Consider the following 24,820-nt stretch of genomic DNA (forward strand, 5'->3'; position numbering starts at 1 on the left):
TCCTTTTTATGGCTGAGAAGTATCCCATCGTGCATATATACACCACAACTTCTTTATCTAGTCATCTGTCGATGGACATTTAGGTTGCTTCCATGTCTTGCCTATTGCAAATAGTGCTGCTGTGAATATTGGGGTGCATGTATCTTTTCGAATTAGAGTTTCCTCTGGATATATGTCCAGGAGTGGGATTGCTGGATCATAGCGTAAGTCTGTTTTTAGTTTTTTATGGAATCTCCATACTGTTTTCCATAGTGGCTGCACCAAATTACATTCCCACCAACAGTGTGAGAGGGTTCCCTTTTCTCCACACCCTCTCCAACACCTAACGCTAAGCTTTTAGTTGGAAAGAACTTTTGACTAGTCTTCTAAAAGTCAGATTTCTTCCAAAAAGTGTAATAAATCAAATATTTGTTCCTATTACCTTTCCTAAGACTACCTGTTTCTTTGAACATTTGTCAATACAGAGTATCACTATTTTTTAAAATATTTGCCAATTTTAAGGTAAACTATGAGTTATTATTTCTTTTATTTGCCTCCCTTTGATTGCTACTAAGGTGAACAATATCATCATGCACTTATTGCTCATTTATACTTTTTCATGTTTCAATTAGCTGCTGAAGTCGCTTGCTCATTTTCCTATATGGGTGTTGATTTTTTTCCTCACTTGCAACCTTTCACCGTTTCATGAATATATACTATTTGTTTGTCTGTTGTACCTGTTTCTAATGTTGCTCTCAGTTTGTCATTTGACTTTCAATCCTGCTTGTGTTTATAGAATCAATAGTTTCTAAATTTTATATATTCAGAATTTTCTATCTTCCATTTCAATAATATCTGCTTTAATTTTTTAAAAAATATTTGGGGGTCAGTCAACTTTTTCTGTAAAGAGACAGATAGTAAATATTTTCGGGCTTTTCAGCCCAAATGGTCTCTGTCTCAACCACTTAACTCTGCTGCTGCAGTGCAAAAGTAACCACAGGCAATCGTGGGCCAATGGGTATAGCTGTGTTCCAATAAAACTTTATTTACAAAAACTAGGCTGCCGGCTGGATTTGACTCTCAGGTTGTAGATTGCTGACCCCTGCCTTAAAGGGAAAACATTTATACATGTACACTTTCTGCCAGTACTTTTTTTGTGTGTTTCTACTGTAAAATCACTTATCCCTTTGAATTTGTTTGGATGTAACTTATGAAATAGTGATTTTACTTATTCTCCCCAGATGGGGAGAACCTTACAGGAGAAGTGGAAGGTGGGAAGGGTTTTCCAGGCAGAGGAAACACACAGTTCATGGTGTGCAGCTGGAGGAAAGCCTGGACTCTCCTGAGGAACTACCAATATTGCACATTGGATGGGGAGGAAGATAAGGCCGAATAGCGTTCAGAAGGCGACCACAGAGGTCTTCAGTGTTCTGTTTCCCATTTCAGGTTAAGTGGAGACATTAAAACAATTTAGGCAGTAGGGTGACATGGATAGGTTTGTGATTTAGTAAAATAATTCTGGCAGCATTATTACCTGTGAGGTGAGCCTGGAAGCAAGGAGCCCAAAAAGCATGATGTTTTTAAATATTCAACAGTGTTTGAAATAATGAGGCTTTCCTCCAAGGGAGAGGTGGAGGAAGGAACAGATGGGAGAGATATTTAGGAGAGAGAGTCAGCAGAGTGATAATTCTTAGAATGAAGACTGTAAGAGAAAAGAAGAAGCTAGGATGATGTAGATTTTCCAGCTTGAGCAGCTGATCATCTGGGCAAGGAATTCATGGACAGGAGACACATATCAAAGATAAGGGCTCACCTCCTTGGGTTTTTCTTCTTTCCAGAAATTTGGCCCCGTAAGTATTCAATATTTGGTACCCTTCTGATATGTTTAAAGAGACGTTGATTATATTTTGTTTGGGGTTGAAGGTTTGATGGGAAACATGACAGTCCATTGTTGCTAGTGGGGAAACCCCCTCACTGGTGGTCTATCATTATAAATTAGCTGAGTCCATCCAAAGGAAGTGTATAGAATATATCAGGAAGACAAGAATACCTAAAGTCGAGGCGTTTAGCCAGGGAAGAAGTTTAATGGAATTCAACTGAAAAGAAATGAAGACCAGGTAAAAGCAGACCTTAGCAAAGCAGGATCACGGAAGCTGAAGGAATAAGTCATTCCAAAAAGGAGGTAATGATTAGCCATGTTAAATGCTGTTTGGAGGTCCACTGGAATAAGGATCCAAACATTTCTGTTTGTCAATTTGAAGCCAAATTTGTGACCTTAGCAAGAGTGGTTTCAATGAATTTCTGGCTGAAGCCAAAGCCTGATGGTAGTGGGTGTAGGAGTGAAAAGAAGGTGAGAATGTATCAAGGGAAGGATTTTCCCAGGACAAAAGAGGGGTGCACACCCACATCACATCAAGAACTGGTTAACTACAGGCACAGTTGGAGAACGTGGTAAGAAATTAACTGTGTTCCGTTATATTGGTTTTTTTTTAAACTCTGTTCATTAGGAGGTAGAGAAAGTTGCTTAAGTGTGAGGGCCCTCAAACAGACTCACAGATACAGAAAGCAAACTTGTAGTTACCAAAAGGGAGAGGGAGGAGAGGAGGGACAAATTAGGGCTATGGGATTAACAGATACAAACCACTATATATAAGATAGAGAAGCAACCAGGATATATTGTATAGCCCAGGGAATTATACCCAATATTTTACAACAACCTATAATAGAGTATAATCTGCAAAAATACCAAATCACTCTGCTATATGCCTGAAACTAACACAACATCGTAAATCAACTATACTTCAATAAAAAAAAAGAAGACTGAGGGTTCCCAGAGATTCGACAGTGTTCCCATTGAGGAAAGGAGGATAAGGAGCTCATCAAAGAGAGTAAGGAGACAGAGGAGTAGCTGCAAGGGCCTAGGTGAGATTGGAAACCATGAATTCAGGGAGGTTCCATGGGCTTCCTGAAGGAGCTCGTCTGAGTGGTGGTGTACCAGTGAGGCACGCATTCTGCTGCAAATCATAGAAAACCCAACTCATAAATACAGGAGTTTATGTATCTCTACTAACAAGAAGTCTGGAGCAGGCAGTCAAGTTTGGGGAAGCTGTTTCACAGTGTCTTTAAGGAACCAGGCTCTTGTCTCTCCTTCCCCATCCTTAGGGTATGGCTTTCATCTCCGTGGTTGCAAAGTTACTAGTAAATACTCAAACAACACATTCTGCACGTCAGATGATAAAGAAGATAGTGGAAAAGGCATTCTTTTAACCCTGTGCCCTTTAGTCAGGAAGGGAAGTCCTCCCTGGAGAATTTTGCCTTGTTGACCAGAACTGTGGCATGTGACAGAGTGGCCTCTAAGTTGCAGAGAAACCAAGTAGATAGCATTGCATCCATTCTGTGATTACTAATATTGCTCTAATGCTTTGGAATTACCAATGTTCTCTTCAGGCATAGCATCTCATTTAATTCCACCAGCCCCCTTACATTGCAGTTTTGCTCTTGTCCAACCCATTTTACAGATGAGGAAACTAAGGAACAGAGAAGTTAAAGAGTGTCTCCCATAATTCATTGTGAAAGGCAATATAGGGAAGTAGGTAAGAAATTGGGGTCTGGGGCCAGACTGCCTGGTGCTTACTAGCTGTGTAAGCAGAGCAAAAAAAATTTTTTTTAACTTTTCTGTATATCTTGACTTTCTCATTTTAAACTGGGAACAGCAATTGTACTGCCTTTGTAGAGTTGTTGTCAGAATTAAATAAGTCATTCATGCCGAGCATTCCAAATAGTATCTGTCACCTAGAGAGAGCTCAGTGAACGCTGGCTGCATTTTTATTAGAAATCTTGTTCACTTGGGTACCAAAGGATGTCACACCTCTAACAGAACATCTGTTAAATGTAAACAGACTTCTGAGTCAACTGGTCAGTCTGGACATTGTTTTTGAGAGAGCTGCTGATGGGTGTGGAGGACAGTCCTGTCAGAGGTGTCAAAACATGGGGAATCATAGGAGAAACCAGAGTTAGAGGGAAGCCCAGCTCTGGGGCAGGCGGTGCAGAGGCAGGCCGCACCAGGGCGCGTTCATTCACTAGGGCAGCTTTTGGGCAAGAGGACGAATGGATGGAAAATAATACCCAATAACAGCCAGCTGGGGAGGTTAGGGTTGGCCTTAAAATGTGTAGAAATTTCCACAGAAAAGACGTTGTCTTGTCAGAGTCAGAGAGAGATTTGAAAGCGAGATCATTCTAATTGAACCGATGTAGGAGGGGAGTGAAATTGGGTCAAGAAACCAGTCTTGCTGGAGATGCGTGCAGAGGCGGCCCTGGAACGGGAGGGGAGGGGGTGGAGGGCTGCGCTTGCTGGAGGGGGCCTACCTGCCTGTGCCTCATAGCGCCTCCCTCTGGGTGAGGCAGTTCATATCCTCTGTCTCTGTCCCTCTGTCTTCACTCTCTGGAAAAAAGTATGTGTACCCATAAGCCCTGAATTTGCCATTCTGATGTTTTTGAGGGGATCTCAGACCCCTGATGCCAAGTCATTCCAGGTTAAGAGTCCCTAAAAAAGCTGATCTTTTTATTAATTTCTGCCAAAGAAGGGCATCTGGACCGCACAGACAGACCCTTGAATGCAGCAAGTCGGGGGATGTGGTGAAAGCTGGGGGCGCCCCGTGGCTGCTGGCAAGTCCTCAGGCGCCATACGCTGAGTCCCGCTAAGGGCTAAGGCTGAAGTTAGCAAAGACGCCTGCCTGCGTGAAAACCCGATGCTTCTCATCCTTGCTTTTCCTTGCGGCCCCTTCGCGTCTGTTACTGCTCTGAAATTGGCCAGCTGAAGCTGTTTTTGGCTGGGATTTTCCATGGGCCATATGGAAGCACTTCCCCATAATCATGCTTTGTGTGAAAGAAATGTGGGAAATGAAGCCACGTCTCTCCCTGAGTACGCATCACCAGGCCTGCAGAGTCCACCAAGCTCCTCCGTGCTCACCTTGCCAAGCAATCATTCCTGTCTTCCCTGGGACTCGCACTGAACGAGGCCATGGCAAGGAGATGCTCTTGGCACTGCTCCGCTCCGGAGAAAGTGCACGAGGTTGCTCACCATGCAGTGAGGCAGATTCAAGGTGTAGGAGCCGGGAGCCAAAACCTTCGCTATGAGAAATATCAGGAATTAATCCACATGCAACACACAAATTTCCTGTTCGGAGGGAGAAGGGGAGAGACTGAACTCACCACTGGCATAAACAGCTTTGGCTGTTGCAACAGGGAACTGGAAGCCACTCAGCTTTTAAAGAGAGAAACTCTAAAACCGCCATGAAGAAGCAGGCACCTCTATTTGGAGCATCTCGATCTGTTACTTAGAGACTCAGTTTTGTCCATTTTTTGTCCATTATTTTGGTCTCGTCCACACAAGGGCATGCCTGAAAGAGACCAATAAATAAGTAAGCTGAGTTTGTCTGGTCTGAGCTCTTTGTAGAGTTGACCCTTGGACAAGACGGGTTTGTACTGCGTAGTTCTGGACTTTTTTCAGCAGTAAATAGTACCTTGCTAAACCATCTGTGGTTGGTTGGATCCACCCATGTGGAACAGCAAATACGGAGGAACTGTGTATAAGGAGGGCTGGCTGTAACTTATACTCAGATTTTTGACTGGAGGTGGGGTGGTGCTCCTAACCCTCAAGTTGTTTATGGGTCAACTATACGCTTTTACCTAAAACGTGACAACTAAGCCTACAGATACAATGATGCCCAAGGCTGACCTGGGACACCAGCATTGCACTTAACTTTGGACGTTATGAAGATAACCACACCTTCTTATAAAGCATCTATGGGTACACTTGACAAAAATAGGATCCTGGGTGAGGCGGACTAATGGGGCTGTGTCACAGGATAATTCTTCTGATGTTTTTTCTTCATGCACTGTTCATTTCTCCTTTGACTGTCATTTCCAAAAATAATCTGTACGTGTAACTTACTCCATAACAAAGAAGACTGTATCAGCTATAAAGGGCTTGCTAATGTGGTGAACAGTTTGGTTTTCCTTCCTCCCGTCTTCTCACACTGTCCCTTTCTGCCTCCCTACTCACCAGGCAAGATTCTGATGGATAATACCCTGATGCCAGAGCTGTGTGTAGGAGAGGAATATTCAAACCAAGGACCTTGTTAATTTTAAGGGGATATTTCCCTATTTAATTCACAAGAGAGAGCCTGGCATGGAAGGAGATCCCAAGACTGAAAACCTGGAGCCCCAGGCTTTTGCACTTGCCTCTCACTTGTGTTTGTGTGTATCTTCTAAGTCCTCTGCATCAAGAAAAGCAAGAGGGAAATGACAGGCGGGTTCTGTTGAGAAGGAATGTCATAGATTCACAGAGTAGCCAGACTGACCAGGAGCTCCCCAGCTTAAAGCCCCTTTTTGAACTGCCTGTATTTTTACACTTATGATGAAGTCCATGCCCCTTTGCATGACTTTCAAAGTCTTGTGTATCTGGCTCTTACATCCTGTGTGTCTTTGTGCCCCTCATTCACTAGGCTCCAGTCATGCTGACTTTCTGGAAGATTTTAGAATGCCAAGAGCCCTTCCCCCCACGGCATTTGCACCCACCGACCCCTGAGCCTGGAACGTGCTTCTCCCAGCTCTTAACGTGGCTTCCTTTCTCATCCTTGAGCTCAGCTGTCACCTCCTCAGTTTTTCTTTCACCAATTTACCTAAAGTCAGCCCTTCTTTTTCCTATTTCCAGCTTAGCCTTGACTGCAAGAGGTTTATTTCATTTACAGTTGACCCTTGAATAACATGGGTTTGAATGGCGCAGATCTACTTATACACAGGTTATTTTTTCAATGGTATTTACTACCTGATCCACAGTTGGTTGAATCCCCATATACGGAACCACGGATACAGAGAGCCAACTAGAAGTTATACCCAGATTTTCGACTGCCTGGGGGTGTCAGTACCCCCTAACCCCCAAGTTGTTCAAGGGTCAACTGTATTTATTTGTTTAATTTGTCTCTCCCACTAGTGAGGTGTTGTAACAACAGACGTTCTGTCTATCATTTCATCCCTAATGCCTGTGTAGTACTGAGCACGCCGTCGCAGCTCAGGAAACATCGCATGAGTAAACACAGGCTCTTTGATGGAGACAGCTCTGCTTCTCATTATGGTTCTAGTGAGACTGAATAATGTTGCATAACAGAACTGGACTGGAAGCCAAAGGCAAAGGTGATAACCTCAGCCTAGCCACTCGCTGTGATCTTAGGCAAGGTCACATGAGAACTTTGGCTTTTTTGTCCGCATCCTGAGAGTGTTAGCACAGATGATTTCTAAGGCATCTTTTAGCTCTGGAAGTCTGTTAAGTATATCTGTAATTTATTCCTTATTTTTCAAAAGCACAGATCTCGGGATTGAGTGGAGGTCAGAGAAATAAATCCCAGGATCTTATGTGAAGACATCGTTCACCCTTTTAATGAAAAGTTTCCACCAAGATGGTTTGTCTATATTCTTAAAGAGCCCAGGAAATGTTACATATTTGTATTTGTTTACACAGCCTTCTTGGCTCTGAATTCCCTGTCTGTGGTGATAAGGATGCCTTCCACCCTCCCTGGTACAGAGAGGGTACATTTTACCTGGGAGATTTTTCTCCTGTTTTCAGGGGGACAGTGCAGGGTCAGAATGCCCTTCTTGAACTGGCTGTTCCTCAAGTACCTTGAATGCACAATAAACCATATGCCACAGTGGCATATTTGGGGTGACACATTCTGAATCTCTGCATCCCAGTATGGAGTCAGACAGCAAATGACCGTTTAATCCTCACCAGGCTCTTGATTTCTTAGATGCAGTATAAAGGGCAGAAAAGAACAGTTATGCTATGATACTGGGGAACATGCGGACAGAAAGATGTTGTTAGATGCTGTGTGTAACTTAGCCCCCTCTACCGCGTGCTGTGCAAAGCTGGTCCTGGAAATGAGCAAGCACTACAGCATACACTGTTAGGCACTCTGCCGGTTACCTGCTCTTCTAGGGTAAAGGTGTTTTAAGCCATTTAAAGGTATATACCTCCAGGTTGGGAGCAGATGTTTCTACACAGACACGAGGGCTAATAGCTGAGGACACCCATTTGCAGATTCAGCAATAACAGACATCCACAGGAGCCACTCAGGGCGGGAGGGGGTGTCCTAGCAGGAGAGCCATAGGTATGGGAATCAGTATTCAGCTTGCAGCTGGTTGCTCTCAACAAGTCGAATTCCTGCCCTGTCTATTGAAAAGATGGTTGTTAATTCCTGAATTTTACTTTCCCTGTCTTTGCTCCTGGGCACATTTCATTTATCCCATTTCCATGTGAAAAGGCAGTTTATGGACAGCCTTCCAGCTGCAGAATCAGTGCAGCCACACCCTGACTTTCCTTCTTTCACCATCCACAACCCCACACTACACCCAACAGAGTGACAGATAAACTGGAATCCAAGTTGACTACCCTGCTTTGAAAAGGTGTCAGCCCCTGTACGACACAATGTCACACCAGCTAACTCGTTTTAGCTTAAATGATGCCAAGTGGTTATGGGTGTGTAAGAGCATTAATAAAGCCATTGTTTTTCAGTTGATAAAATGCTTTCACACCCAGTATCTCACTTTAAAGGAAAATAAGTATTATTTTCAATTTTCCCATAGTGTTTATTATTATTATTAGCACTAGCATTTATTCAGATACTTTTCTTCCTTTTAAAAAAAACTCCCTTTATTCCTTGGGAATGGAGAGTAGGGGAAGGGTGTGTGTGTGTGTTTGAACCTAAAAAGCAGAAGATAAATGCAGGGTCAAGAAAATAACATGAAAAATGCTTGACCGAAAGTTTTGTTCGGCAAAAAGCCCAACTGAATTTTAAAAAGTCAGAAAACAAAAACCAGGAATGGAAAAGTGGGAATGAGGTTGTCGAAGAGAGAGTAATAAAAGAGTATGTTTCTTTTCTTGCACTCCCATGGAATGTGTGTATTTAGGTTGGTGTATTTCTAGTTGGACTTTATAGTGAAAATAAACGATCTGATATAAATTACAGTCCTTCTGGGCTGAAACTGATGTTTATTGATTGGTTAATATTGTGTGGACAATTTATTTCCTGTACATCTTGCTACTTAGCAAAGCTGTGATCTGTGGCAGGAAATGAGACATAGAAAAAATATGACAGAACAGCTGGGCTTGAGTGTTTACGTGTGGGAGGGAAGTCAGGGGAAGCAAATTTAATAGATCCTTGGGTCAGTCCAGTGATTGCAAAATCAAACAAGGGAAACCCGTAAGATGAAAGCCTGCAATGAATGTACTTGTGATAGGTGAGTTTGGGTTTATACAATTATAACTTGGTCTCTACAGTAGAAGGATTAACAGTGTAGTTTTTGGTTCTGACACCAGCCATGTGGCTTAGGAACTTTGTGATCTTGGGCAAGTCACTTGAACTTGCAAAACTTCAGTTTTATTAATTTTAGAAAAGGGTTTTTATTAGAACAAAGGAGGTAATTAATCTCAAGTTACCTAGCATCGCGCCTGGGGCCATAGCATGGGCTCAGTGTGGTTTTAATAACTTACACTTACCCAGTCCTACTGGTGGTGAAGTTCTCTTCTAAGCCCTTTGCATATATCATCTTACTGAATCCTCTTAACAACCCCTTGAAACAAGTATTCTTATTTTACCTAATTTTACACATGTAACTGAGGCACAGAGAAGGTAGGAAACTTGTCCAAGGTCACACAGCATTTGTAAGTAGCTGGTATTCCAACCCAGGTTGTCTGGTGCCAGAGTCTGATCTTAACCATTATTCAACATTGCCTCTCCCAGTAGTTTTAGAGTAAAAATAATGCAAATGACATTTAAAGTGTGATGAGAGGAAGCCCTGGAAGATGGCACAGTGAGTAGCAGAATCAAGAATCTCTTACCCTAGATTTCAATGAAAAAGTTTTGGAATAGTTCCAAACAATAAAAATGTCCAGCAGGAACCAGTTCCCAACATCACCACAGAATCTGGATGTTCCTAGATGCAGACCTGCTGTCACCAACACTGCAAGTAGAGAAGAAGCCTTTCCTTGTCTTGTATGTTCTCCACCATGGGATTCTACACCATTAGGAACCATAGAATTTTAAAGCAGCCTGAGAATCAGATGTGATTGGCGGCCTCATAGGCAAACTTGTGATAGGAGGCTTCACGTGGTCTGCACTTAGCCTGTCCTGGAGCACAGGAAGCAGCTGGCTCCTACCAGCTCTGGGTCTGGCTCCAGACAGAGGGGGAATGTACCTGGAGGCTGTTTGTCTGGGATTTAAAAGTGCCCCATTGTAACAGGGGAGACAAAGAAAGCATGATAGTATTTACATCAGGACTCGGGGCATCTCAGGCAAGAAAATAACAAAGATGAGTATTTACTACCCACCAATGTTCAAAAAACAATCTTAAAAATGTGTGAATACCATTATAGCAAAATATATAAAGAAAACAAAGCTCTAGAGGGATGTAGGAAGAAACTGAAGGATGTAGAACTGCTTTGAGAGACTTGAACATATTTAAGTCAGTAAGTGGGATCTGCACAATGTAATTAGTAGTATTACATTAATAGGAATTACTGAGCATTGCATTTTGAGGGGATGTACTGTCTTTTCAAGCATTTATGGACCATTTACAAAAACTGATTCTATGCTAGACTCCAAAGAAGATTGTAAAAAGAAAAAAATCTCAGTAAAACAGAAACCATCAGAAGAGACCTCACCCTGCAGCTGCACCCATCCAGTCTCTGCTCCCTCCCATTACGGAGGCACAAGTGTCTGTCTTCCTGTCCAAGGCTAATTAATCCCTCCATCTGTGTCCTGGATTCCAGCCCCCTCTGCTTCCTCCGAGATCTCACCACACCCATCATCCCCTCTCTTTCCTTTCCTCTCTGTCTCCCTTTCCCATCAGGGCTAAATGTGACCACATCTCTCCCATCTTAAATAGAGCTATAATTTGCAAAACATGTATGTGTGTATACATGTATATATGCATATATAATGTATGTATATTAGCATATGTGCATGTGTATGTGTATGTGTATGTGTGTATATCTTTTAAACTCTCCACATCTCCAAGTCTTACCCTAATCTTTCACTGACCTTTTCTGACAAGTTTTGGAAAAACCGTTCACATTTTCTGTTTCTACTTTTTCATCATCATTTAGTCCTCAAACCACAGCCTCCTGTGCTTATGACCCAGTTGAAACTGCTTTTACAAAGCACATTAACCAGCTTTTTACTGCTTCATCCAAAAGGCATTTTAAGCCCTCAGAGTATTTAGTACTACTATCCATTCTCTCCTTAGCATTTTCTATGTCACCAGGGTTCTCACTTCATTTCTGGTCAGAATTAGAACGGTGCCATTTCCTGCAGAACGGTGAAGACGTGCTGAAAAATTTGTGACTACGGAACCACCCCCACTTACTTTCCTTATGACCTGGAGTTTTCCCTCACTACGCCCTGGGTCACTGCTGTTTGAAACCTGGCTCACAGGTGCTCTGGGAGCAGCATCCCGTGGAGACTGCTGGACGGGCAAGTTCTTGGGCTCCACCCTAAACTTCTGGGTCAGGAGTTCTGTGAGCGGAATCTGTGTTTTAACAAGCTCTCCAGGTGATTCTGGGAGGCACTGCCTTGTGAAAGTACCCCAGGGACATCAGATGTATCACACAGTAACTGGAGAGTTACAGAAACAAAAGGGGATGGCAGTGTAGGAGAAGGCATTTAAAACTGTACAGCACAGGTTACTTTTCCATAATCTAAGGACAGTAAATCCTTAAGGGGGGCTCTTATAGGTTGTTCCCTGTTTCTAGCCTTGCCCAGCTGCCCTGCAACATGCCTTTCTCTCCAAGGTAGTACTGGCGATTCGTTGCCCTCCACGCAGCCAAACATTTCCCCTAAGTTTGAACCATCTGGCTAAAATAAAAAGCCAGGGGTTCTGGTCTGAGAGGTTTCACTTGAATGTATAATTGTCAGTGGAGGATGATTGGAAAACACACACACACTCTCTCTCTCTCACACACACACCTACATGTGTCCACTGACACAGGATAAATGTTTCTCAAAGACACTACACCCCAGGTTCACACGATTTTGCAAGAGAGTTCTTAGCCCAGTTGATCTGGCCAAGTATGATTTCTTCAGCTTAAGGAAAGCTTTCTAATTTATTATTTTCAAAGCCATTTTTGTTACCTATGTAACATGCTATTTGTTTACTTTAGAAAATTTAGAATATCCAGGCAAAGGAAAAGAAAGTGGTACAGTTGACATCAGCCACACGGCCATGTTATCATATTAGTGTGTATTCTTCGTGGGGTAGGGGTACAGTGATTGAGTATGTATAGTACATGTTTATAATTTATTGTTGTAAATTAAGAATTATTTTTTGTAAACATACCAAAGGACACAGAAGGATGTAAAATAGAAGGTAAAAGTTTAGCTTTTGAATATTAATTTCCTCCTGATTTCCAAGGCTTAGACTTTTTGCCTAATTACTCTGGCTAGTTTCTCTAAAAATTTTAAATCAAATCGTGGTAATTGATATCCCATCATTTCTCTAATTAAATAGCAGTGTTTCTAATATTTAAGCTGTAAGTATATTAATCATGGTATGGGCATCTGGGCATTTGTAAATCACACTGCAAGCATTTGGTTTATTATATTTACAGAGAGTTTTTTTATCAGGAATAGCTATTGAATTTTACCAAATGCTGGAAACCAATTACGGTGATATGATTTTTCTACTTTGGTCTACTCATCTGGTAAACGATTTCCATAGATTTCCTAATTTTGAATCACACTAGCATTTCTTGGGTGAACAACGTTTGGATATAGTGCATAATTAAATTTACTATTAGATACTCATTTCAAATATTTTATTTAGGACTTTGATATTGAATGGAGAGTAAATTGAAATATGTTTTTCCCCTCAAATTTGTATTACAAAAAATTTCAAGTGTATGTAGAAGTTGAAAACAATAACAAAATTAACTTCTGTACATGCACCACCTGGATTCAGTTATTTACATTTTGCTAAATTTGTTCTATCTAGCTGTTTAGCTATCCAGCCATTCCTCCGTACAACTAACTAGTTGAGCCTAATGAGAATTAGTTACAGATATCAAAACATTTACCTATAAATACTTTAGAATCATTATCCTAAAGGATCCTAGAGGATCTAAAGGAGAAGGATCTTCTTTATATTACCATCTCATTATTACACCTAAAATATTACAGTTTCTAAATATTATCCGATCTCTAATCCATATGCAAATTTCTCCTATTGTCCCAAGAATATCTTTCATAGTTGTTTTGCTCCTCCCAAAAAAGTGATCCAAAGTTCACTTATTGTATTTAATTTTTCTCTTTAGTCTCTTTTATTTAGACCATTTATTTTTTCATAATACTGACTTTTTAAAGAGTGCATCCCAGTTGTCATATAAAATTTCCCGTATCCCAGATTTGTCTGATTGCCATTTAATTTGTTGATCTCCCTCAAGTATTTCCTATAAACTGAACTGTGAGTTCCAAGACTTGATTAGAATTGGACTGAACATTTGTTTAGTCAGGAACACATCCACAGCGATACTGTGAGCTTGATGCTGTACCCTAATCTGGAAGCCCGTGTGTCAGCCTGTCCCAGTCCTGCCAAGTTTGACCACTTGTCTAAGGTGGGGACATACAGATCACTCTGTATGGCGTTAGCTGTGGGCTTGTCACATATGCCTTTTATTATTTTGAGATACGTTCCTTTTTTGCCTGATTTGTTAAGACTTTTTATCATGAATGGATGTTGAATTTTATCAAATGCTTTTTCTGTGTCTGTTGAGATGACCATATAATTTTTTCCTTTTTTTCTCTTAATGTGATGTATCATACTGATTGATCTTTGTATGTTGAACCATCCTTGCATCCCAGGGATAAATCCCACTTGATCATGGTGTATGATCATTTAAAAATGCTGCTGAATTTGGTTTGCTAGTATTTTAGTGAGGACTGTTGTATCTATATTCATCAGAGATATTGGTCTATGACGTTTTTCTCCTTCTTGAACTTTTAAGTGGTTTAAATATAAAAATAAAGGTATTAAGATTTTTTATTTATGATGTGTATTATTCTAAATTATTTATTTTTAAATTACATTGATGAGGATAAGAGTCCCCAGTAGACTGTGGGGGAAAATGATGACGATAATCTTTGCTTTCTTCCTGATTATGATGGGAATTATCCTAATGTTTCACCGTTAAGTCTGCTGGTGGCTTCTGATTCCTTATCAAATTGAGAGTGTTTCTTTCTGTCCCTTTAAAAGGAGTCTTATCATGATACACGCTGAATTTCGTCAGATGCCTTTTTATATTAATTGAAATGATCCTAATGTTTAACTCATTTGACTGTTAATATAACCAATTATAGTAATAATTTTCCTAATGTTTAATTCCTAATGAATCAATACTTTATTTTACTCTATTTAGTCATGATGTGTGGTTCTTACGATAGAGTTCTGGAATTCATTCGCTCCATTTTATTTATTATTTTTATATCCTTAGTCAAAATTAAGATTCAGTTTAAATATTTATCTTTGTGATCTCTGTGTTTGGTTTGGGTATCTGAGTTATTTTAGCTGTGTATCACTAAGTGGGAACCTTTCAGTCTTCTATTATCTGCAACTTACTGTTTGCTTAAGGTTTTGCAAAACTCATCCAGCAAAACATTTTGGCCCTAGTTATTTATTTTCTTTTTTCTCTCTTCTTTTTCTGTAAAAAAATATTTTTAGCTTTTTTGAATTGTATTTTAAAAGTAACTCATCAGTACATTTTCACTATCAAAAACAAAAAATATGGGAGTATGGTTCCCTTCACTCCCTCCTAGCACTGTTTTCTTTCCTCAGAGGTAACCACTGTCAAAGGTTTGGTGAAGGAGGATGAAGAGTTATTATTTAGTGGGCTCAGACTTTCTGTTTTGCAAGATGAAAAATATTCTGGAGATGGATTGTGGTAATCTGTCTTACCCCACTCCCTGGCAACAACTAGTCTATTTTCTGTCTCTGTGAACTCGACTACTTTATATACCTCACATAAATGGAATCATATGGTATTTATCCTTTTGTAACTGGCTCACTTCACTTAGCATAATGTCTTTGTGGTTCATCTCTGTTATATAGCATGTGTCAAAATTGCCTTCCTCTTTAAGGCTGAATAATATTCCATTGTGTATATTTATCACATGATATCTTTCCACTCATCTGTGGCTGGATACTTGGGTTGCATCCATCTTTGGCTGTTCTGAATAATGCTAAGAATATGGGTGTACAAATACCTGTTTGAGTCCTTGTTTTCAGTTCTTATGGGTGTACCCAGAAGTTGATTTGCTGAATCATGTCGTAATTCTACATTTAATATTTTGAGGAACCGTTTTCCATAGTGGTTGAATCATTTTATAGTCCCAACAGCAGTTCACAAGTGTTCCAGTTTCTCCACAACCTGAACAACACTGGTTGTTTTCTGTTTTTTATTTTTTGCTTTTGTTTATAATGGCCATCCTCATGGGTGTAGAGTGGTATCTCCTTGTGGTTTTGATTTGCATTTCTCTAATGATTAGTGATGTTGAGCGTGTTTTTATGTGCTTATATTGGCATTTGTATATCCTCTTTGGAGAAATGTCTATTCAAGTCCTTTGCCCATTTTTAAACTGGGTTGCTTTTTGTTGTTGTTGAGTTGTAGGAATTCTTTATATATTCTGGATATTAACCCCTTATCTGATAGGTGATTTGCAGATATTTTCTCCCATTCCGTGGGTTGCCTTTTCACTCTGTTGAGTGTCCTTTGATGCACAAAATTTTGATTTTGATGTAGTTCAAATTATTTACTTTTTTCATTTGTTGCCTATGCTTTTGACATCATATTCAAGAAGTCATTGTCCATATAATTGATTTTTAACTTGCTTTTTTATTCATCAGAATATATGTTGGCAGTCTTTCCACACCAAGTAAGGTAGCTTCTTATCATTACTTTGATCAGTTGTAGAGTATTCCTTAGTATGGCTATGCTGCTGTTTATTTAACCCCTTCTGTAATGGTAGATATTTAAATAGTGTTCATTGTCTTTTACACGTATGTATATTAAAAACAAACAAACAGAAAATCTAGGAAGGATATTTATTGAAGCATTAGAAGTGATGATCTCTGAACAGCAGGATTAGAATTACTTTCATGTTGTCTGGTATGCTTTTTTTTTTTGCATTTTCTGATTTTAATAACAAATAGGTATTTTTATTTAATAAAACTTACACACAAAACAAGTCAATAAACATAGTGACATCCTTTGATCCAACAATTTCACCCCAGAGGCTATCAAAGATTTGTTCTCTGTAAGCTAAACAAACAAAACTCAACATTTACTTGAAGTGATTCATACGGTTGATTAATGTCCTAATGTCATTTAGCAATAGACTTAATGTTCAAATAGAGGACTGCGGGATAAAATTTCATATATGAGCTTCGATTATTTTATTGCCATAAAAATTAATTTCAGGATGTGTAATGATTAATGACATGGAAAAAAACCCTGCAAGGACCAGGATTTCTACTAGATAATTATCTAGGCCAGGGATTATAAAAATTTTTTTGGGAAGGGCCAAATGGTAAATATATTAGGCTTTGTGAGCTATATTGTCTCTGTTACAACTGCTTAACCTCTGCATTTGTATGGCACAAACAGCCTTAAATGAATGAGTATGGCCTGAGGACCCACCCCTTCAAAACCCTCCCCATCAAAGCAGGTAGATGAGGCCTGGGGAATGAAGGCATTTGAGGGAGTAAGCCAGTGCATTTATTTAAAGCTTTTTTTCATGTTTAAAAAAATGTATTTAAATGAAATGATGTGAATGGTATTAATATGCCTTATACAGAGTAGCTGCTTTCCAAAGATTTCTTGACAGTGAGATGGAAATGAAATATAGTTCAGAAAGCTTTGCAAATGCCCCAATTTTGATTGAGTTGCTTATTTTCATGGGCCTTTAGTGCACAACGTTTTTTTTACATTTGTCTTGTGTTCTTTCCCAGGGGAAGAAAATGTAATTGCTGTTCCTTTGGGGAGTCGAAGTGTGAGAATTACAGTGAAAGGACCTGCACATCTCTGTAAGTAGAATTAAATCTTAACATGCTTTTCCTTCCTGAAAATTTATTTAGCGAAAAAAAAAACCTCTTTCTTTGGGTTAATGGATAGGCAGACCAACATCTTAAGGATTTTGCCTCCCAGTCTGAAATAGTCCGTATCACTAGGGGATGATCTATACCCTGAATTTTTCAGTTCTCTTGCCCTAGTAGGAAATATACCAGCTTGGGATTAATCTCTTCATGGGAGAGGAAAGCAAGTTATGTGAAAAAAATTGTTTTTATATGGTGAGTAAACTAGGATTTGAGAGTCTTCTGCAGATTTTAGCAGTTGGGGACAAAAAAAAAGCAAAACAAGATTTAAAACACAGTACATACAGCTGACAACTGTAAGTTTGGTTGCCAGCACATCACGACCTCTGGTCTGGGGGGCGCTGAAATTACACGCTGGTTTCCCAGAATATGGAGAGTTTGAAACAATAGAGGATTGAAATTGTATTGTTTCTTTGGCCAAAGTGACATGGCATCTCCTCTATCTTAGCCTTTCTGGTCTCTTAGGACCTAAAAATACCAAAGTTCTGCTTCTCTCCCAAGGTCTCCTGTGGCCACAGGCACAACTTTCTTAGGCTTTTCCCAAGGAAAATGGGCCTTGGCCAAGACTGGGTCCCTGGCTTCTTGAGAAGCTTACTGTGTTCAGCACTATATTTCTGTAAAAAGTACAAAACTGTTTATAACTGTTTTAAAGCCACACAAATCAAGGTCCACTGGATTAAAATGCTACATATTTTGCCTTTTTTTTTTTTTCTGAGCCACCATCTTAGATTTTTCAAATCATAAAAATTTCTCAGGGCCACAAGCATTGTACCTTTTGGGGAGCTTTTAAATGTGTGTGTGTGCGTGTGTGTGTGCTTGTGTGTGTGTGAGTTTGTATATTTTGGATTCAGTACTGATATTCTAACTGGAAGTGTCCTTTGAGAAAAATTTATATCAAAATGTTAAAGTAAAAATGGTTAAGGTTGCCAAGGATATAGATTAAAATCTTAAAAAAAAAGAAAGAAATTCTGTAGTATATTATGACCTAAATTAGAGAAGCAAGAAGATATCTTTAAAACAGTGAGGGTGAACAATGATCGGAAAGTCTTTTTTTTAACTTTATTATATGAATTATGACTAAAAGAATGTGACTGACTTATTTAACTAAAATATTAAAATGTTTACCTCTATGTAATGGTCAGTTCCCTCAAGGCTTTCTCTATAATGAAGCATCCAAACATTTTAAACGGCTTAAAAAAGCCACAGCCCTTGATGAGAGTAAGTCTTCATTTCTGTCAGTGCAACCCTGAGGCTTGATGACAGGTGAAAATCATTCAGATCCAAATTTTGTGGCTCATTTGAGTGATCACATTGTGAAATACCATTTTGGATTCAAAACTATGAAGTGCTGAGCAGCATAATTCACAATAGCCGTAAAGAGAGAACAACCCGAATGTCCATCATCAGTGGATGAATGGGGAGATAAAATGTGGCATGTGTGGAATATTATTTGGCTGTAACAAAGAAGGAAGTCCTGACATACGCTACAATAGATGTGATCCTTGAAAACATTATGCTAGCTGAAAGAAGCCAGTCACAAAGGCCACATACTATCCGATTCTATTTCTATGAAGTGTCCAGAGTAAGCAAATCTGTGGAGACAGATGGTAGATTGGAGCAACCCAACTCACTCCTACGGCTCCTACGGCTGGAGTGAGTTGGATTGCTGGGAGGTAGGGGGCAGTGACTGTTAATGGATATGGGTTTTCTTCGGGGGAATGATAAGAATGTTGCTAACTTAGATTGTGGAGATGGTTTCACAATTCTGTGAATATACTGAAACTTTTGTGAAACCATCTTTCAAATGGGCGAATTTTATGGCATGTGAATTTTACAGCATATCGAAAAGATGTTTTAAAAAAGATGCAGGGACTGGGCCTGATTTTCTCATGATACTAAAGGCAATTCTTAAAAATTCAGCTCTAAAAACAGTTTTATAAGCTCTAAAAACAGAATAAGTAGCCAGTAAACAGGTTAAGTAAAAATGAATATTTTGAGGCCAAATGTTCGTTTACATACATATATGTTCTGGCATATTAGACATAACCTTATACTCAAAACTGGCACTGCTACAAGAATGGGGTTCAAAAATATTCCCATTTCTCCAAAGGTGGCAGATCTGTTGCTTGGAATATTTTTCCTTCTGAATAATCTCAAAATTGGCTCTAAAAGTGTTTCTGAAAGTTATCCTTCTCTGCCAGTGAATAGAATGAACTGGCTTCATTTACAAAAGATTTAGTTAACATTTCTGAACATCTAAATATAGAAGCGGCTTTATTTTCTTGATTTAGATCAATGTTTTCTTAATTTTTATTCAAAGATATATTCCTGAAATTAAGCTTACTTTGCAGTGATAAATCATTCTTTTCAAGATTTGTACTAAGTACAACCCTCCAAAAGTCTGCATCATTGAAACTGGAGAACACCCAGTAACGTAATGTTAGTCTCTCTGCTGTGGAATGGAATTTAATTACAGAACGTCCATCTCACATATTGCCTAGAGGTGCTTAGAGCCTAAATTTCCAGTCCTTTCGTAAGCTTGGCCTCAGCATTATACCAAGCACACAGCTCCAAATTTTCTCTAAAATTTCAAAAATGGAAACAATATGAGGGTTTCTGCAAAAGAGATTTTATTGTAGAAAAACTTCAGCATTGTGTTTGACTAGCAGTAAACTTGAGAAGCCAAGATGCCATAAATTGGAAACCTCCATTATCAATTGTAAGAATTGGGTTTTTTTTTTTTTTGTCCTCTACGCCCTGTCTAATGACCATATATAGAGATGCATAAATATGAACGTGGACACTGTGCATAGTGACCAGTCAGAGGAAATGGAATCCGAGTGAAGTATGCACATGTAAAACACAACTCTCAGCATAAGTCTGATGTGTTTATAGCCAAGTCAGCCATGCAGAATGCTCATTACATGTTTGGTGGCCTTCTAGGAATTTAAGGAGACCTCCTGGGGATGATTAGCATGACTCTGTCTCTTTTCAAAGACTCCTGGACTGAGTCTTCTTAGGGCAAGCCCTTCAACTAGAAGCATTTGGAAGCATTCATCATCCTTCTAGCCATTCCTTCTGAAAACAACTGGTCTGGGTCAAAATAGTTAAAGGCACCATTATAGACTTGAGTTGTGAAGATTTGTGGATTTAAGAGGGCCTTGGTTTCTGATCCTAGTTTTATCTCTTTGAGGGCACGCATCATCTCTTCCTTGACTGCTCTCTGCAACCCCCATCATGTTAAGCCTGAAGAGGGAGAAAAGGCAGTAGTGGGCAGCAGTGGAGCTGGGGAGGTGTTTACAGGTTTGCTGGGCTCTCCAGCCAGCACTAGCTGCCTTGCTGCAGAAATCACCTTGAGTCTGTGAAAGCTCTGAGAACAGAATGGCTGTGCGTGCAGCTATCCTGAGCTGTGAATTGCACATTATCACAACATAGGGCTACAGTACCTACCTGGGAATGCTAGAAATTAATTTTTAAAAAACGTATCCGTAAGTCAACACGTCATCTGAATTGCTGACTTTCTCAAACTCCTTTTCCGCCAATTTTGTAAGAGGCATGGACACTAAGGAGGAGCAAGGTTACCACCAGGAAAAGTGACGATTTTTGAAGAACAATACTTCCCTCCACTTTATTGTGAATGCATGCTAAGTGGCTTTGTTAAGCTAAATGATCTGAGTTGTTTGCATCCATCTGTCAGCTGTAAAAAGGTGGCTTCGTCAAATCACTCCCCGTGTCTGCACTTATCCAATTTGGACTCAAGTTACACAGTTGAGGTCAGAGCACCTGCTTTCGACCTCCTCTATATGCAACCAGGGTTTGTGACCCAGAGAGTGGGAAGCCTTCTGAAATCACTGGAATAAAGACATTTTATGATAAGTGGGGGAAAAGAGCGGTTTGGGTAATTCACATGCACTTGAAAATGGATTTTCCTCCTTGCTTTCTCATATCCTTGTGACAAAAAATCTTGGACACCGTTGAAGCAATAGAATAGACTCAACATCCAAAAGAACCCCCCAAAACAAACAAAAAAACAAACATTAAACTAATGGAAATCCTGGCCTTTGGTTTAGAAGATGGATGTCAGACTGGTCTTCCCTTCCTCCCAGATCGCCTTCCCAGATTCCGACCCCCACTCCCCACCATCACTCTGCAGCCAGACGAAACTTGGACCGCTGTGCTCCGGGAGGTGAGCGCAGTGGTAAAACATTCACTGCCCCAGCACAGCCTCCCAACCCATTGCACACTGTTTGAATTTCATCAAGTCGTTTCAGGCTAAATCTCGGTCTAGAAACTCGGTGTTTCACTTGCCTTCCTCTTCGTGTGGATGGATTTTGTCCAGCTTCATTTGGGTTTGATATTACTGAGTGTTCACCATTTTTCCTCCTTTAAAGGACTGATTCCTTCAGCATAGGGCCCTCTTCCTGTCTCCGGTTTCCCATCTCATTTTTACTGACAACTCACTTTCTAACACTCAGTTTTATATCTTCATTGGAACTAGGAAATGAATTTAATCTCGCACTTTCCAAAACCCCACTGCGGTCACGGAGCTCAGGGCCAAAGCGGCTGGGGTTTTGCGCGCCTGAGAGTAGCCAGCATTATTCTTTGACCGCTAATGACTCCTGCAGATCAAGTAGCTCCTGTCCAGCCTTTGAATTTTCCCAGAAAAGTTCCCAGCCTGCCTGTCAGGGATAATCAGGGATGTCTCCTAATGCCTGTTATGCAGTCTGTCCAGGGCGCTTGAACTCCTGCAGCTGCTCCAGTGGCAGAGAGAAATCCGGCAAAGGAAAACAGCCCAGCACAGCAGCGAGTGGGTTGCAGCCTCCTGGTGCCACATCACTTTGTTGTGTTTTATCAGCGTTCCATTTTCAAGTTGGAAACAGAGTGAAGTTCTGGTTCTGTTGTGTGCTTTGTTCGAGATGGCTGGAGAACCATTGAATACCAGTGAGTCAAGTGTAGCTTCCAGAGTAGAAGAGGTCCTGGGAGGTCGTCTGTTCTGACTCTCTGTTTTAGAAATGAGGCAGTGAAAACCGAAGGCAGTGAGTGAGGGAGAGAGCTGAGGCCAGAAATGCAGGCCGACCAGGTCCATCAAGTGTGGTGACATTTGCAAAGTGACAGAGAAAAAAAGAGAAGGGAAAGAAAGAAATCACTTAAATAAAGAAGTGTTATTTTGGTTAAACCGTCAGCATTGTTCTGAAGGAAATCTAGAAGCACTCCTGCTCATTTAAGAGCACATGTGAATAAAGAGGGCACACAGGAGAGAGACCTTGGTGGTGATGGAATACTTCTGTATTTCGATTGCGGTGATGTGTCAGGTACCAGCGTCTGCTTCCTGGTTTTGATGGTGTCCTGTAGTTATGTAAGAAGTAATCATTCCGTTGGGTAAAACTGGATGAAAGGTACACAGGACCTCTCTACTATTTTTGCAACTTCCTGCAAATCCATAATTATTTCAAAATAAAAAGTTTTTTGATGCAAATTCAAAATTTCCCGTGGTTTTGTCTAAATAAAAAGTCTAGGCTTAAGATCTGAAAGGGTGAGAAAACGAGTTACACAGCTTTACTTTAAGTGACAGCAGCATCATAAAAAAATAGAAAGAGATGTTTTCTTCTTCCCTTTGTTGTAGACATGACTCCAAAGTGGTGAGTAGACCTAACTGGACCTAACATTCTTGTTTGCTCCTTTTTATGGGCAGCTAAGATCCTTACCTTCCACCAATACGAATCAATGTGTTTGTAAATTGAGTGGATGTACTGATAGTGTGTTAGTATCATCTATGCTATCACAGGTGGTTAAATGGCTTTTGAAATAAAATGCTTTTACGATATTCTCTGACTTAAACCTTATTTTTAAATTTTAGTTATCGAATCAAAAACACTTCAGGGAAGCAAAGGCGAACACAGCTTTAACAGCCCTGGAGTTTTTGTCGTAGAGAACACAACCGTCGAATTTCAGAGGGGCTCAGGGAGGCAAACCTTCAAGATTCCAGGACCTCTGATGGCTGATTTCATCTTCAAGGTAGGATGAGCTTCTTCGTAAATGGTATGCCTCTGGGGCCCAGCACATCTGGAATTTTAAAAGCAATTATGTTTGGTCAGCAGCAGCCATCAGTGACCATTTTCACACCGGGCGTGTGTCATTAGGAGTTCCGTCTGGACAGTCAGTTCTTAAAGGTTGTTCATCTCTCTCACGTTTCTGCTCCTCAACCCCAGAGGTCAAGAAACAGACTTCACTTTTAGAGTGGAATGATGGCTTTTGTGTTTATGACGTCTAGCTGCTTGCTGTGTTCAGCTTTAAACGTCTAGATGGGTCTGGTGGCCATGGGCAGTGGCTAAACACTCCGTGTCTTGACCCACGACTGTGCTGTTATTGCACTTGCTCGGCTTCCAAAGGGGAGAAGAGAAGACAGAGATTCATTCCTTACCCTCCTGTCTCTTGTCCTTGGTGCTGTCCCATAAGGACCATTTGTCTAGGTACCTGGCACAAGGTACCTAGAAACCTTCTTCCCTGTACCCACGAGTCTGTGTCCCCTCTTTTGGGTAAATTAGGGGCCTCTTCCCTCACTCAGAGGATATGAAGTGTAGTGGCCAATATATTTCCAAGGTGACACCATCTGAAATTCTTCTGATAAAACTGAAAATACCTAAGACGTGCAAAAAGAGGGGTTATTTCAGTGGATGGTATGTCTGATCCCTTTTTAGAAATACATTCAAAATGGAAATGGAAGAAAGAAAATAGGGTTAATCTCCAGGAGTATCTTTACCTGTGAAAAGACCCCGTGCCTTGAAAAGAACCTTCTATGTTCCACATTAATTTGTCAACGAATGTTTCATTGAGACATCAGTTGTGCCACCAGAGAAATGTCTTTGGAGTTAGATGAGAGTTGCTAACTGATGTCCTGTTGGCAGAGTCCAAGTGTTGGTCTGGGTGGTGGTGTTGTTTCGAAACTTCAGATTTTAAATGGTCAGCCTCTAAAAATCAAGAGATTTTAGCATGAAAATACTAGGGGGGGTTTTCTTGCTTCTCTTTAAAAAGGGAAAGATGTGACAACCAGCTTGCATTTTGCCATAGCAATAATTGGCCGGGGCTGGGTAACACTGCCTTCTCGTCAGGGCGCACTCTCTCCCTGGCCATGGTCCACACCACTCCGCAATGGGTTCCTGACGTTGAAGGTGTAAGTGTCAGCTGCCGTTCATAGACATTTAAGTTGCCATTCCTATACATCACTTGCCATTCATGGACTTCGGTGTCAGACCCTTGAAGCATCAACTCAGTGTTATTCTTTGACAGTAGCATTTCAAAAGGCTTTTGGAGGAAGCCATGACTGTCATCTGCCTTTCTATTCTCTTTCTCTCGTCCGTTGCTGGGCATCAATTCTGGCCTTGGTTTGCGCCTGTTAGGGTTTTTCCATTTGATTCTCAAGTAGTAAAACACACACACACAACTTTTAAAAAAAAATTCTCTTTTCATTCCTGCTCAGAGGATCTGTATTCTTCTCAAGTCAGTTTGGAGAGCTCTGACTGAGTAAGGGACATTTGTATAATGATGGGATAGGAGAAATAGCCACAAAGTTTACAATTTTAAGGTCCTGTTTGGTAATAGGATCAGCATGGAAAACATATCATCTATTGATCCCATGCATGAGAAT

General features: G+C 40.4%; 1 protein-coding gene across 5 annotated transcripts in view; it reads left to right on the forward strand.

Annotated features, from left to right (window-relative positions):
• ADAMTSL3 (ADAMTS like 3) overlaps nucleotides 1-24,820 on the forward strand; it is a 262,233-nt gene that overhangs the window by 116,366 nt on the left and 121,047 nt on the right. For all 5 annotated transcript variants that reach the window (XM_074354072.1, XM_074354071.1, XM_074354070.1 and 2 more), the window contains exons 8-9: nucleotides 17,032-17,106; nucleotides 23,033-23,190. In XM_074354072.1, coding sequence (XP_074210173.1) covers nucleotides 17,032-17,106; nucleotides 23,033-23,190 — 233 coding nt within the window. The remainder of the gene's footprint in view (nucleotides 1-17,031; nucleotides 17,107-23,032; nucleotides 23,191-24,820) is intronic.

The sequence above is a fragment of the Camelus bactrianus genome, chromosome 27, assembly GCF_048773025.1.
Source record: "Camelus bactrianus isolate YW-2024 breed Bactrian camel chromosome 27, ASM4877302v1, whole genome shotgun sequence".
NCBI classification, from domain to species: domain Eukaryota; kingdom Metazoa; phylum Chordata; class Mammalia; order Artiodactyla; family Camelidae; genus Camelus; species Camelus bactrianus.